General features: G+C 39.9%; 1 protein-coding gene across 4 annotated transcripts; it reads right to left on the reverse strand.

The window, feature by feature from the left end:
* Positions 1-8295: 8295 nt before the first annotated feature.
* LOC131437606 (uncharacterized) lies at positions 8296-11770 on the reverse strand. Of its 4 annotated transcripts, none has more exons than XM_058607064.1 (5): positions 11574-11770; positions 10895-11461; positions 9503-10829; positions 9293-9432; positions 8296-9233 (listed from the first exon to the last, which is right to left on the reverse strand). In XM_058607064.1, exons 2-5 carry the CDS (start codon positions 11418-11420, stop codon positions 9058-9060), a joined length of 2169 nt encoding a protein of 722 aa, XP_058463047.1. In that variant the 5' UTR covers positions 11421-11461; positions 11574-11770; the 3' UTR covers positions 8296-9057. The 4 variants fall into 4 exon arrangements, with proteins under 4 accessions (XP_058463047.1, XP_058463049.1, XP_058463048.1 ...); XM_058607066.1 differs by having other exon boundaries at positions 10895-11053; positions 11111-11770; XM_058607065.1 differs by having other exon boundaries at positions 9503-10778; positions 10895-11770.
* Positions 11771-15121: the final 3351 nt, after the last annotated feature.

Raw genomic sequence — 15121 nt, forward strand, 5'->3', positions numbered from 1 at the left:
TGATTCCTCAGATGTGTTTCCGAAATGACCCCATTATCTAGAGGCCAGCAGTAATTAAACGGCCGATTTGCGTTACTGTGTAAATGATAAGAGATGTCAGCTGTTGAAAAATTGTTATTTCACCCATACTCCGCGTCACAAAATTGTTTTGCATTGTACTTGGGCGACTGATAATACATCTTTCGAAACATTCACGGCCGTTAGTACGGAGATTTAATACAGAAAGTGTGAAATGGGTAACGATGTGACAGGAGCACGGTTGATCTTTTGACATTATCTAATTTGCTTTGGAAAAAAGATGAAGTTGTGGAAAATTATAATTTATTTAGTTCATAGCGGCCCTTACACGAGAATTATTTTTGTCATTTTTAATGATGACTGAGTAATGATGTATTTCAAATTTGATAGAAAACTCGTCATTACTGCACCATATACGTTCATTAAAATGATATTATTTATTAGTAATGACATGTTTAATGACGCGGCTATTAGGTCATCATTAAAAATGACAAAAATAATTGTCCCAGGGTGGCGATTCAATGCATAGGACGCTGGTCTTACAAGCCAGTTGTCGTATGTTCGAACCCCGACCTGGAAGGATTCTTAGTGTCAGTAGGATCTGTAGAAGAGATACGAAATAATAACTAAAAATTGCACAAATTATAAAATAAATGATAATTGTAAATATAATATTAATAAATCCTAATTTAAATCACAATACGCTATTTGATTAATTAATTCATTACGACATTTATGATTGCCGCTTGAAGTAGCAAACATCGCGTTCCCCATATTACGGCTCATCACTTGTGGCATTTCTAGCAGCAAAGAACAACCAATGGCAGAGCGAGCGTTCTGATAACCTTCCTATAAAACTAGAAGGGCAACCTCAACCAGCTCATTCGATATTCGGACGCCGTGACGATCAGAAGCAGGTAGCAGCCACAAGAAAAAAACGAAGCGAGTTCTGGAAGAGAGAGCCCTCTTATTAAAGCAGCGCAATCTCAACTAGAGGCGTGCAAAACAGCTCATTTTGGTGAACAGCTCCGAACCGATCAGCTCACCAAAGTGAATCGATTCGATGTATCAGCTCATCAGCTCTTTTATTTTGAACTTAAGGTTCATTTTGTGGTCCGTTTTTCTTATCACCGGTTTTCTTTCAAATGCATGATCGAAATTGATTTGCAATGATGCAATGAATGCAATGCGAAATAATTTATCTTTAATTGATGTCGACTAAATTGAATCTCTTAAAGAGCCGAAGATCCGATCAGCTCGTAGCGTGTTCCCTGCGTCATAATGCAGTGAACTGGGTAGCAAATGAGTGAGCTGGTGAGCTGCGGTTCTTTTGAAAAGAGCTGTGAGCTGTCAGCTCACTTCAATGATTCGATTCACTGGAACAGCTCAGGAGCGAATTGCCCATCTCTAATCTCAACCAGCTCATTCGTATTTCGGTCACCGTGACGACAGGTAGCAGCAAAACCAGCACTAACTTCTGAAGACGCCGTGACGATTAGCATCAACCAAGGACACCCACCGAGGGCCAAACGACGCACAGACACAACATGGCCAATCACGACAGGATCCATAGTACTAGCCATGCAATGATTCTGTACACTAAGAATCGGCTGCGAAGTCTGTTGAAACAGGAAGGCCAAATTCCACAAAAGGAATGTAATGCCAAGACTTTGCTTTGCTTTGTAAGGGCCGCTTATCAATACCCATTGATTCGAAAAATGATGTAGAGGAAATAGTCCCGGGACCATTGGTATTTCTGGAGTGCCAATGATCAGAGAGATGACAGCAGTTCGTTTGGAATGACAGCTTTCGGTGGGTGTAGGAAGGCTCCTCCTCACATTGACTCAAAAACGGGCTGGATAATGAATTCTTACTTGACTACTCGTTTCTTAGTGCTCGATCGACCCAATTGGCTCACTGAATTTTCACTCACTTTATGAATGTGCGCAACGCTGTGAGGGATATCTGTTAAAAAAAAAATTTAAAACTGTCAAAAATAAAACTCGAGCCTAAAAAAATTAAAAATGCTTTTATTTGGCTCATTGCGGTTAGCTTAACGTGGCCGTTGGTCTTGTTGTTAGAAAGAGTTGGAAGGGAATCCGTATTAAGGGGCGGCTTACTCCCCTAGGGTTAGTGAAGCTAGCTTCATTTAGAATTGGAACAAACTTTTGCTCATATTGTGGCGCTCCTGTTGGACGGATTTGGAAGTTAACGTAGGATTTTCGACATTCCGCAAATCGACTGTACTTTGTAAACAATCAACGTGGAAGCCGAAAGTAGGGAAAAAATTGTGCACAGTTATTTGGAAAATCCATTGTGGTCTGCATCTAGGGTAGGTAAACAGCTGAAATTGCCCAGAAATACCGAATGGCGCAGAAACTGCGTGGTAAGATTTTGAAGACGATTAAGAGGAATCCTAATCTGTCGGACCGTGATTTGGCCAGAAAATTCGGTGCTGCCCATAGTACTACAGACTAACAGACAAGACACTCAAATTAGATTTTTCAATCATTTTAACGGTCATTTCGAATATTCCTTTAGTTGGGACAGTACTCACATGTGTCATGATGGCACCACGTTACCCTATCAAAAACATCCTGTCTGTCATTTAGACTCTGTTTATTTTTTTCATTTACCAACAGAGTTGCGATTCATACAGAATTACCTGTAATGTATTGATTTGTATACGTCCATGCGAATTTCATGCAGGATACAGATTTAATACATATTGCCAAAACTATATACATAATTGTGCCTACTTCTCATCCTCCAACGAAATACAAAATCGAACCCGTTTTGTTACAATATTTACATGCTTCTGGTCTGCCGCCACTTAATTTCGGGTGAAAATTACCAACACAATAAAAAATAATCTAGATGAGCAACGTTGAGTCAAATAAAGGGTTACCTTCCAACATCGCGAAAAAGTTAAATATATTATCAACGTAATCCAATAATTTATTGTGACGATTCATTTTCAAATATTTTGATGAAATCAGGCATCCCTGCAAGCAGCTGATCGGTGTTGACAAACGAGGGGAAACCAACTAGTAAAAAAAACATTTACTTAACACAAGGGGTGTACAGATAGTAAATAGTTCGCGCAGTACAATATAGGTGGAACTAGTGCATCACGAAAATTTTTTTTATAGGAATTTATTCACACTGTCATGTCTGTTAGTCTGTGATAGTACCGCGAGGAGAACTCGACTCCGGTAAGGAATCAAGTCGTATCGAGCTAGAAAACAGCCAAATAGGACCATAAAACAGAATAGTGTGGTCAAAATTCGTGCTCGGAAACTATATGACCAGATGCTGACCAAGTTCGACGGGTGTCTTCTGAAACCTGTCAAGGCTGACTTCGAGCAAATCCCAGGTCAAAAATTTTACTTGGCGAAAGCTCGGGGGGATGTTCCAGCCAAATTTAAATTAGTTTTTGCCGACAAATTTGAAAAAAAAATTATGATTTGGCAGGGCATTTGCAGCTGTGGCAAAAAAACGAAAGTTTTCGTTACAAATAAGACAATGACATCGGAACTATACCAAAAAGAGTGTTTCCAAAAACGAATTTTGCCGTTCATTCGATCCCACGACCATCCCGTAATGTTTTGGCCAGATTTGAGAAGCTGTCATCACAGCAAAGTCATTTAAGAATGGTATGCAGAGAAAGGGGTCCAGTTTGTTCTGAAAAACCTTATCCCACCCAACTGCCCCCAGTTCCGCCCTATTGAGAAATACTGGGCAATCATGAAGAGGAGGCCCAAGGCAAAGGGAAAGGTTGTCAAATACATCAATCAGATGATGAACTGGTGAAATAAGATAGCTAAAACAATGTACGAAGAAGGTGTGCGTCGCCTAATGAGCCGTGTTACAGGAAAAATTCGAGAATTCCTTCGAAACCGTGACGAATAATTTTATCCGTATTTGTTCTTAAAAGTATGAAGAAAACGCTATTATTAGAAAAAGAAAAAGATCTTGAATTCAATAATAAATAACTGAAATACAGGCAATTGTCTTTGTTCCAATTCTATCTGAAGCAAGCTTTAAAAGAGTATCGGGAGAGTGGGACCTGATCGGTTGGGGTTTTCATGTTTTTTCCTGTTGTGGTGTAGTAGCGGTTGACCAGCATTGTAGGACATTTTTGGCGTTTTCTGCAGTCCGAGGAGTCGTTCATCGTATACCATACCGTTCCATAGAAGAAAAGGATGAGTTAGTACAGTGGGCTGCAGAATGACGAGAAAAAGAGGGCACTAGATTTGCACTTCTATGGCTTTTAAGATGTTATAGAGGTAGGTCATGTAAACAGGATCTCGGGTCGCTAGAACGTCACGGACTGGAACATATGGTGGTCTACCTCGGGACCGAAGGGAATCGATTAGCTGGAGTCTGGCGTCACAATACTCGAAGCACATCCAAACAATATGTTCGATGTCGTCGTAACAGTCACCGCAAGCGCAGTGATTACTCTCAGTAAAGCCCACACGATAAAGATGCACTTTGAGCTAGTAGTGGTTGAACATAAGCTTTTTTATAAAAGATATTTTTTATTCAGGCCTATTTGCGTACAAGCTTTACGTGGCCGATTTAGCTGAGTTTTTAGCTAAAAAAATTTTTGTATTGGATCTCGTTGTCACCCTTTTTCTAGAGGAAGAGGAGCTTCCATTTCCCTCCTGCGAGGATTGAGGGGCAGTTTGTTCGTGGTTCGTCTCGTCATCCATTGCCGTGGTATTGTTGTTGATTTTGTTGCTAGTTGATGTAGATGCGTCTTGTTGTACATTGTTTGCAGTTGCTGGTTGGTTGGATGATAAGCTGTTAACTGCAGCTGGTGTACTTTGTTCTATAGGGGATACGTTGGATGGTTTCATTGAAGGGGATACTTCACTGTTGTTGGTGACTGTCACAGGTGTACTGGGGTTGCTTGGGGTTGGTGTGAAGGAAGCACCATTGTCCTTTGGTGTGCTTGGCTCCTTGTCCAGTTTATCACATGGCTTACCGTAGTGAACATCTTTTTGGCAATATTGACATGTGGCCATCTGATTGTCATAGGTAACAAGTGATTTGCACGGGATTCTTGTATCCTGACCGAAAGTTACATAAGGCCTCTTCAAGCGCATGCGTGACAAACGTACGCCATTTAGAATAAAGTGGAAAAATTTCTTCCACTTTTCTTTTTCGATAGAGAGAATCTCTACGTATTGGGACATAGTTTTACGAATATAAGGATCGATGACGCTTGAGAGAAGATCATGCACACGCACTTCTATAGCACTATCTTCCATATATACTGGGATGTTGTACTTGATATTTTCATGCTCCACATAGAGCACATTTTTATTGTCTTTTGCGAATTGAATTGCATCCTCTTTATAAAACTGGATGAAAACAACATTATTTGTCTTATTGCATTGAAGTAAATGCACACGTTTAATGTCAAGATGCATTTGCTCTTTAAGCAAACCCTCAAGTTCTCGTATCGAAGATCGAATTTTGCACTGCCTGAAGTCAACAATAATTGTATTCTTTCGTACCGGCGGTAGCTTTTGTTCGTTCGGTTTACTCGTTTTCGAGGTCGTTCTATTGTTCACTACATAATACTGTACTTGGTTTCTTCCGTCCCGAACGTAAGCGGTTTTGTTTTATCAACTGACTTGGATGAGTTGTGAAAGCGAACTGAACATAAGCCTTGATATTGTCCGAATAAAGTCTCGGTTCACATCCAACCCTCGGAACCAAGCTTTCGTCGATACCTGCGGTATAATGGAATGTAACCACCGTCCTATACTTCCATCATTCCGGGAGGTTTGCAGCTGACGAGTGCCTCTTGGCGAGAACGACTGAAAAATTCATTGAAGCAGATTGATCTTTCATAGGTTTCACAATGTAATGCACCCACCTTGGCCATGCGAGTCCGCCATCTCATAGCCCCTTACGGAACAATGTGATGGGACCCAAACCAAGGTAATCCAGTATGATTTTTCAGATAAAGCACTCAGTTGTTCCCATATTTTCCCCAGGAAATACGGTGAGTACTTTCCAGGCTTCACTGAGCGAAGAGCCTCGATAGAGCCAAGACTGTCCGATACAATGAAGTAATGGTCTGCAGGCAAAGTTTCAATGATCTCAACGGTATACTGAATTGTAGCTAGTTCTGCGACGTAAACTGAAGCTGGATCACTGAGTTTTTAGGAGGCGGTGAAATTTTCATTAAATATAGCGAAGCCAGTATACCCGTCGAAATGTGATCCGTCAGGGTAAAACATTTTGTTACAGTCGACTTTTCTAAATTTGTCATTGAAAATATTTGGGATCACTTGAGGGCGTACGGGATCCGAAATTCCACAAATATCTTCTTTCATGGATGTGTCGAAAAACACGGTAGAATTAGAAGTATAAAAAAATGAACACTGTGAGGATTGTATGTAGAAGAATTATTGTTATGTTACATGAAATCAAAGTACAATGTCATAAATCGGGTCTGAGAATTAAGCTCGACTAGCCGTTCAAAGTTATCGATAACCAACGGATTTTAGACACTACATCGAATGAGTTGTCGATATGAGAGATCCCAAAAAAGGGTTTTCAACGGAAGAATTCCCGCCAGCATATCGAGACTCCTCGTATGAGTAGTCTATTGCATATCTCCATCTTGATGAAATGTATTTTCGCGGCGGAACGGAAGCAGAAACATCCATACTCCATCACTGATAATATCGTTGTTTGGTAAAGCCTTATTAGATCTGTTGGGTGAGCTCCCCACCAAGTTCCGGTTACTGTACGGAGAAAGTTGATTCTTCTTTGGCATTTTCGTTTCAGATACCTAATGTGACATCCCCAGGTACCTCCGAGATACCTGAATGTGAAAACCTGAGCTATGGTTTCACCCATTAGATGACGGCTGTAGTTATGCAGGTTCATGCTTCCTTGAAAATACTAGCAGCTTAGTTTTCTCCGTTGAGAATTCAATACCCAGCTGTAGAGCCCACGTAGACAGAGCGTCCAAGATAGTTTGTAATGGTCCTTGCAGATCTGTAGACTTGGCTCCTGTAATAGATACCACGCCATCATCTGCAAGTTGCCTTATCGTGCAAGAGTTTTCAAGACATTCATCGATGTCATTAACATAAAAGTTGTAAAGAAGGGGGCTGAGGCATGAGCACTGGGGAAGACCCATGTAGCTAATTCGCGAGGTTGTCAAGTCTTCATGTGTAAAAAAACATTTGCACTTTTCAGACAATAAGTTGTGTAAAAAGTTGTTTAAATGTGAGAAAAGACCAGGCTTGCGCAGCTTCTCCGAAAGAATTTTTATGGAAACTGAATCAAAAGACCCCTTTATATCTAAGAATATTGATGCCATTTGCTTCTTATGAGCAAATGCCATTTGAATTTCTGTGGAAAGCAGCGCAAGGCAATCGTTCGTTCCTTTGCCTTTACGGAAGCCAAATTGTGTATCTGAAAGCAAGCCATTTGTTTCCATCCATTTGTCGAGATGAAACAGAATCATTTTTTCCAACACTTTTCGAATACAGGAAAGCATTGCAATCGGCCGATACGAGTTGTGGTCGGAGGCTGGTTTGCCCGGTTTACGAATAGCAATAACTTTCACTTGTCTTCAGTCTTGGGGGACAAAGTTCTGTTCGACAAACTTGTTGAATAAGTTCAACAGACGCTTTTTCGCGATATCGGGAAGATTTTTAAGTATGATGAATTCGATTTTATCGCACCCAGGTGCATTGTTATTGCAAGATAAGAGGGCAAGAGAGAACTCCGTCATCGAAAATGGGGTATCGTTACCAGTACATCGGGTGGGCGCGGCGCGATAGGTGTTTAGTTCACGAACAAAATCCGGGCAAACTTTCTTGGCGAAATCAAATATCCAGCGATTCGAATAATCTACGGACTTATTATTAATGGTTCAATTTCGCATGCGACGGGCTGTGTTCCACAGAGTGGTCATTGATATTTCTCTAGATAGCCATTGACGAACCGACGCCGGTAGCCCCGATTTTTCGCTTTGATCAGAGTTTTCATATTCCTGGGGTGCTTGTTATTATTTTATTTTCAGTGCAAAATAAATCCAAATTTGAATCGGATTGTAATTTTTGTTAAATTCAACTAACTATTGAATTGCCAAATTTCCACCAAAAACTAAAATCATTCTCGCAATTGTTCACAATTTAACAGTTTAACTGAAAACTGACTGATGTCTCCCATGTGAGAAACCTCAATTAGATTATCAGAATGTCGGACATGTTTTGAGTGAAAAATAATTGCTTCATATGCGTTTGTACATTTTATTCAATTTGTTGAACATTACATACTTTGAATTGTAGCTAGGAAAACTCGGAAATATTTGTAATTAGCAATCCTCTTGTAATCACGAATCTAATTGTAATATATTGGAAGTATCTGAAAACATTACAGTTTTATTTATTTATGTTTGAGGGTAGTAAATAGTTATGCTATTGCAGCGCCAGTTAGCGCCGTTAGGTAGCACGGTTTCAGTAGGTTAAAATTAACTCTGGTCATAAATAACATTACAAACGAATTCATTTGTTTCCTGACAAAACTTTAATCCATACAATAGTACAACCATTTCCCGATGCTACGTGTCAGTTTGGTTGTGCACATAAAAAACAATCCCAACAATGTGAACTTTTTTTTCTTGGAGGGGGGGTAAAACAGTTAACCAAAATGAACGAACTCGACATGTTTTGATTTGATTATTATCAGTAAGTAGATAAGTAAGTAAGAGCTGCGGTAAAATAAATTGTCGTTCACATCACTTGCTATCTACAAAACATTACATGCAGCTTTCTAAACTCGAAATCGTTTTTTCTTTTGTTTTTTGCTAAGATTGCAACGCTGCGGACAGCGGCAAATCATCATCTACCGTTAGATGTCTTTTGTTTTTGTTGTTTTAGTACTACCGTTGAAAACAAACAGGTTTCGCTTACAAATCACATGTTCCTTCGCTAGATTGAATCTCTGACTTATTCGCTGTCGCAGTACGCGATACTACATTTATCGCGTAGGAGGTCGTTACGCTCGGAAGAACCGAACTACTCGCACGATGTACTGTCGGCAAATGGGACACTCGCTGAGCACCTTTCCGCAAGCCGTACACGTAGTCATGTGTCCACATTCCAGAATCACACACTCGATGGGTGCATCCATACAAATCTTACACAAATCATCCGACGGTAGCTTTTCGATAGCTTAAAAAAACAAAGAATCGGAAATGAGTTGACAAACAACGGAAAGATGAAATTCTTACATGGAATGGACTTGTAATCTCGCCACAGTCGTAGAACACGTTCGCGAAGTTCCGGCTTTTCACAGCATCCCTTGAAATCGACACGGTTGAGCATCAGTATTTCCTTTAGCTGCTTCACCGATAGAATGTCCAGATCGGCACTGCGTTTGGGAAATAGAAGGCATGCCATTTAAATGAATCGCTTCGCTTCCGAAGTAGACCAACACAAACCTTTCTTTGATATCGCCAAGCTTGATGTGACTCTTACTGGCCAGCTCCTGATTGCCGGCCGAGTAGACGTGGATGCTTTCTGGGTCGTCTCCATCCATCTGCGGATAGCTGGAATGTGATGTCGCCGCGTTGCCCGAACTGGTGCCTTCGATTGGTTCCACCTCAGCCAAGCTGGCTTCCTCCGTGATGGAATCGCTGTCGGTCAATTCAAATGAACCTTTGCTTCGCCGTTCCAGATAGTTGAGGAACGCTTCCAGTTGCTGCCGCTGAGCCGCCTCCGTAGCATCCGTTCCCGATTCCAGCTGTTTACGAAACTTTTTCAGTTGCTTTTTAATGCCGCTGCGTCGTTTGCCGCACTTAAAGCACTTGTTGGTGGCATAAACCGTGGATTGATTTTGACTAGAATGACCTGTCGACGAGGCCGTACCGAGTGCAGGTTCCAGTGGCGAGCCCGTAGTCTGCCTGTTCATCTCAATCAACAGACAACTATCGGATCTGCGCCGCGGAATCCGACTGGAACAAGGAACAACACGGGAATGGGTTTCCAGGAGTTTTTCGGTTGATTTTTGAACATCAGGGTTGTCTGTGCTTTCAGTCATTGTGGCCGTTGTGATGGCGGCCATTGCGAGAATATCCGGATTGTTGATAATTTGCCAATGTTCTACATCGAACGCATTATCGATCGGTGCTCCCGGTAAGGTATAAACACATTCGGGATTGAGCTCGTCAAACGAGGAGGAGGATGTGTCTGTTTTTGATTCAGGAACCGTCATACGGCCTACCGTGCTTTGACTTGGACCAGCTTCGGCAATTAAATTGTCCTCTGAGGCTGACTTTTTCGAATCTTTTCTGCGTGGGGTTTCTTTTGCTTCAAGGTCACCTTCCTCATCCGAACACTCACAGCCATTCTGATTTGCCTCCGATGCGAGAATATTGTCAATTCTAACACTAAGTGACAGATTCACATTTTCTATCCGAACAGCCGTTGATCCTTGTTGTTGACCAACTGGGGATGAAACGGACGAACTGTTGCCACTTGAATCCGCTCCGCTAGTGATGCCACTACCATCGCTAGTATCACCATGATTCGAAGCCAAGTTCCTTTCATTCGACACAATGTCCGACGGGTCAGTAGCCTGCCCAGATTCCGCTGCCGGGACATTCCTGTTATCGTTGTTAGATTGCTGAAAATTGACTCGGTACACATCGTTGTTTCCGAAGCGGGGTTGCTGAGACACATTTTCTTGTCCTCCCTCTCGTTGCCGTAAACTTTCCTCTGTAGAAGAGTGGGAAAACCGTGGACCAAAATTAGTTGTTTTAGGAATGTCTAAACATAAAAAAAGAACATAAAAATACAACTTAATCCTGGATGCAATCGAATCTCGTACTCACCGGTACCGAGCTTATCGGTAATGGAGGTAAACAAATTTTGGCAAGTATTCCTAATCTGATCGTAGGTGTTCGCACAGTTTTCCACACTGGCAGCGTAAAAATTTCCGTATCGCGAGGAACCTCCGGAATTGCTTCCCCTTCCGCCACCACTGCTTCCACCTGTTGAAGACGCTGAGCTTACATTGAACGTTCGACCGTTTCCGCTACCTGCACTACCCGATGGACTTCGCGGACTATTCGTTCCGGAATTTACATGAGCAATCACCAGATTAATCAAATCGTCCTTCTCAACACATCCAGCGGTGGAAATGTGTTTGGACTGAAGATAAAATATCAAATCTTTCACCTTCAACTGACCGAGGTCCACCTTGGAAAGTGGCCGTTTAGTGAAAATCAAACAGTTGTGGCACAAGATTCGCTCCTGGCGCTTCTCTAGGCAATTCCGGCAGAACAACCGACGGCATTCGTAGCAGGATTTCTTCCGCGTTATTAAACCAAACTGAGCGTGACAACTTTCACACGGCATTTCTGTGCAACACCAATCCCAACAGCAGTTGAATTATTTATCTTAAATTGAAAAATAAAAATACTCAGCACTTTTGGTGAAGCAACGTCATACAATAGATGCTGATGAAAAGCAATCCAAGTCTATTTGGAAAGCAACTCAAAATTGTATCACTTTTCGTATCTGATTCTCGCCAAGTAGTCATGTTTTCCAACGGAATGTGAAGGCTACTATCTTTAGTTCGATAGAAACAATTTCTGGATAGATGCAAAAGCCGAGAAATACACAAAAACCATCGCTTTTTACAAAATCATACTGCAGATTGCGAAATGAAATGAAAACATTCGCATAATTTTCTGACTCGGATGACTGACAGATGAATGAGTTTTCAAATTCACACACACTTCATTTCGAATGAATTCTGCCCTTGCAGCAAAATACATTTTCTATTTTATATACACTGCGAAATAAAGTACCACGCAGATAAATGGAATACACTAAGTCCACTCAGAAATCAAGTACGCTATATTTGTTTTTCAAAAGTTTAGAGCATAATGTTCCATCAACATTTGAATCTTAAGTGTGGACATGTTGATATCAAATGCTTCGTACATAACTTAGACAAAACCTGACAACTGGGGGGGGCTGCTCTTGTTCCAAAATGGACCAGTTTCTGATTGGCTGATTTTGATGTTGCTACCCAATGTTGCTCGAATATCAAAAATACAACGAATGTCAATGATCATCGCTCGCTTCCCTTCGCCTTTGTTCGATAATCGTTCTGGTATTCGGACTTGTCCGTAAATTCGGGCGCGAACGAAGCCGACGCTGCTTCGTTACTCGCACGAATATCTATTCCTTGCAGTTGTTATTCGCATTGGACATATCCCCGAATGACTTAACGCGAATATGGAACGAATATTCATACAGCGATCATCGCCAAACCTAATTCGCGATGATCGTTCGTGCTGTCTTTGAAACAAGCAAATTAAGATGTTTCCCCCCGCACTATTACCATAGTCTTATGTGCATGTGATGAATCATATTCCAGCATTCTCCCATTGCTGTTACCCAACAAGATATGATGAATTTATTAGATGAAGAATGCTTCGCGAAGAATGGAATCCAACGATCTTCGCCGTGACGCTGTTCGATCTAACTCGAAGAATAAAATAAATGAACGAATGTATAAAACGAACATGCACGATGTATACCAGCAGCGAAGAATGTATTAGTGTATTCGGGCTCTCTACGATTATTGCTTATTCCTTTTGCACCCTTCTCTCTTTCGTGCAGTGAATAGTTCAACGTTGTTCGAGACTGGCATATTCGAAGGCAGTATAATCACAGCGAGGATGCGTGAATGAATTAGTTACACGAAGAATATTTGCAACATTGTTGCTACCTGCACATTGTGAAAAGATAAAACTTTTGCAGGGTACGCGAGCAATGATGCCAAGTATAAAGAAAATCAGAAAACAAGTTTATTAAAATGTATAATTTTAACTCACCAAAAAATATTTTCAGAGAATGTTTCATTTTTTTTTAAATTTTATTTGTAATAAATGTTTATAGTGGCAGCACTCTGTAATTAAAATCAGTATCAACAATAGATTCGATTTCGCGTTCAACATGGGATATTTCGTGTTTTGTCATCAACGCTAAATTAATTGTTTTAAGCATTAATGAATAATAAAAAAATGCATTCACCAAAACATTTTTCATGTTAATTTCAAATCAAAAACCGAGTCTAAAAATTGAAATTTAATAAATATTTCTTTTTCAGCATAAAGTTATTAAAAAATCTGTAAATACACTGTAGCCCAATCATTGATATTTATTCCACAGGGCGAAAATAACGAGAAGGATGATTCGGAAGGAAGAATAAGAAGCCAGTTGTCAGGTCTTGTCTTAGGTACATAAGACTTCATGACATAGATCAATGTCATAACATGACAGTTTGAAGTGACGTCGTATGGATGTTTATATGTTTTATTAATAATCTTTATACTCTCTGATAATGGAACACATCATGTTCATCATGTTATTTGAAACGTAATACCTAATTGATGATACTTCAATATGAAAATGTATTCTTCATGATAATTAAGTCTAAAGCGGCCCATACACCTTCAGTTTTATGTACAGCCCAAATGAACCTTGGACGGAATAAAAAACTGAACGGTTAATTGAACTGAACGTGTGTGGTGGCTATTTAGTTCTGGGTTTTGTCTTCATGTTAGTTTCATCAGTTTCTTCCATGAAGGCACATTATTCTGAACAAAAGAAAACTGACGGACTGAACGATTAACTGAAGAACTGATCAATTAACCGGATGAAACTGAGCTCGAGAGCTTGAGTGAAAAAACGGACGTTTGGCCGGATGAACTCTTCCGTCACTGCAGTCAATCGTTCAGTTCCTCCCCGGTTGCACGAATGTCATCTGCATACAATTGGCTTGATGCCGAAAATGTTGGCTCTTTGGTTCTAGTTCACTGTCAAATGCTGTGTTTAAGCAGTGTTCACATGTTCACATTTTTCTTCATGCGGTTGCATCAATATAAGGAAACGATTTCGATGGAATATAATCAAACTGTAATAAACCACAATTTCTATTTCTTATTCAAAGAGAGGTCAAATTACTTGTTTTATAGAGAGTACTAGACTAGAGTTATATTTGTATTGGGTTTGAAGAAATTAACTTTTGACACCAGTGTGGTTTGATTGTATGATGCGTCGGTTTCAGGAACCAGCTTCCATAACAGGAGGGTGTTCAGTTCACTAGAAACTGTCTGAAAAATTGAGCGTGTAAGGGCCGCTTAAAATCTTTCGAAATCTAAGCATTTTCATCAGTTTGAACGTATTTTACTGACAATCAAATTGCAAGTGTCAAGCCAGTTGAGTATTAAGTGTAGTACATTTTGAATATTTCTACTATTTTAATATCAATACATATTAATATGATTTGAAGTGAATTACACTTACAATTTAAAAGTCGAGTCATGTGCGGTGAACTTAAGCGCAACCCGCATAATAAAAAATAGCAACTGGTATAGTTCAAATTATATAAAAATCTGCTGTGCTGTGGTAACCTCATTTTTTATGGTATGTGTTATATTCAACGCTAAACACGGATTTTGTTGTTTGTTGTTATAATATAGTATATGGTTATTTTATGATATGCTGTAGTAACAAAAAATTGCTGGTAATTGGAATAATGATAAAGAACTTCTGGTGAACCATATGACATGAATTCACTATGGCTATTATCGTTGTAGTATAGTTTTATATAGCATTTTTAATAATGCTCCAACCACCTGCTTAATAAATGAGCGAATTCAAAAGTTTTATTTCGCGTCAGCCTAACTGGATTATTCTAAACCACATTTAGAGTAGCTCTATCTTCTATGGAACATAACATCAATTTTTTTATACCAAATATAACAGTAATATCTGGTTACCTATCATAGGTATACATTGTTATATGTAAATATTATACTCAATGCTTCATTTGTATATTCAATATATGAATAGTCCTGACCAATTCAGATTTTTAAATTATTTAAAAGCTACTCTTTCGGTTTAATAATTATTAGTTCGTCGAATATATAAAAGTTATCAACGATATATTATACATGATAAAATCAGGCATCCCTGCAAGCAGCTGATCGATGTTGACAAACGAGGGGAACTAACTAGTAAAAAAAATTATATAACACAAT

Source organism: Malaya genurostris, chromosome 3, assembly GCF_030247185.1.
Source record: "Malaya genurostris strain Urasoe2022 chromosome 3, Malgen_1.1, whole genome shotgun sequence".
NCBI lineage: Eukaryota > Metazoa > Arthropoda > Insecta > Diptera > Culicidae > Malaya > Malaya genurostris.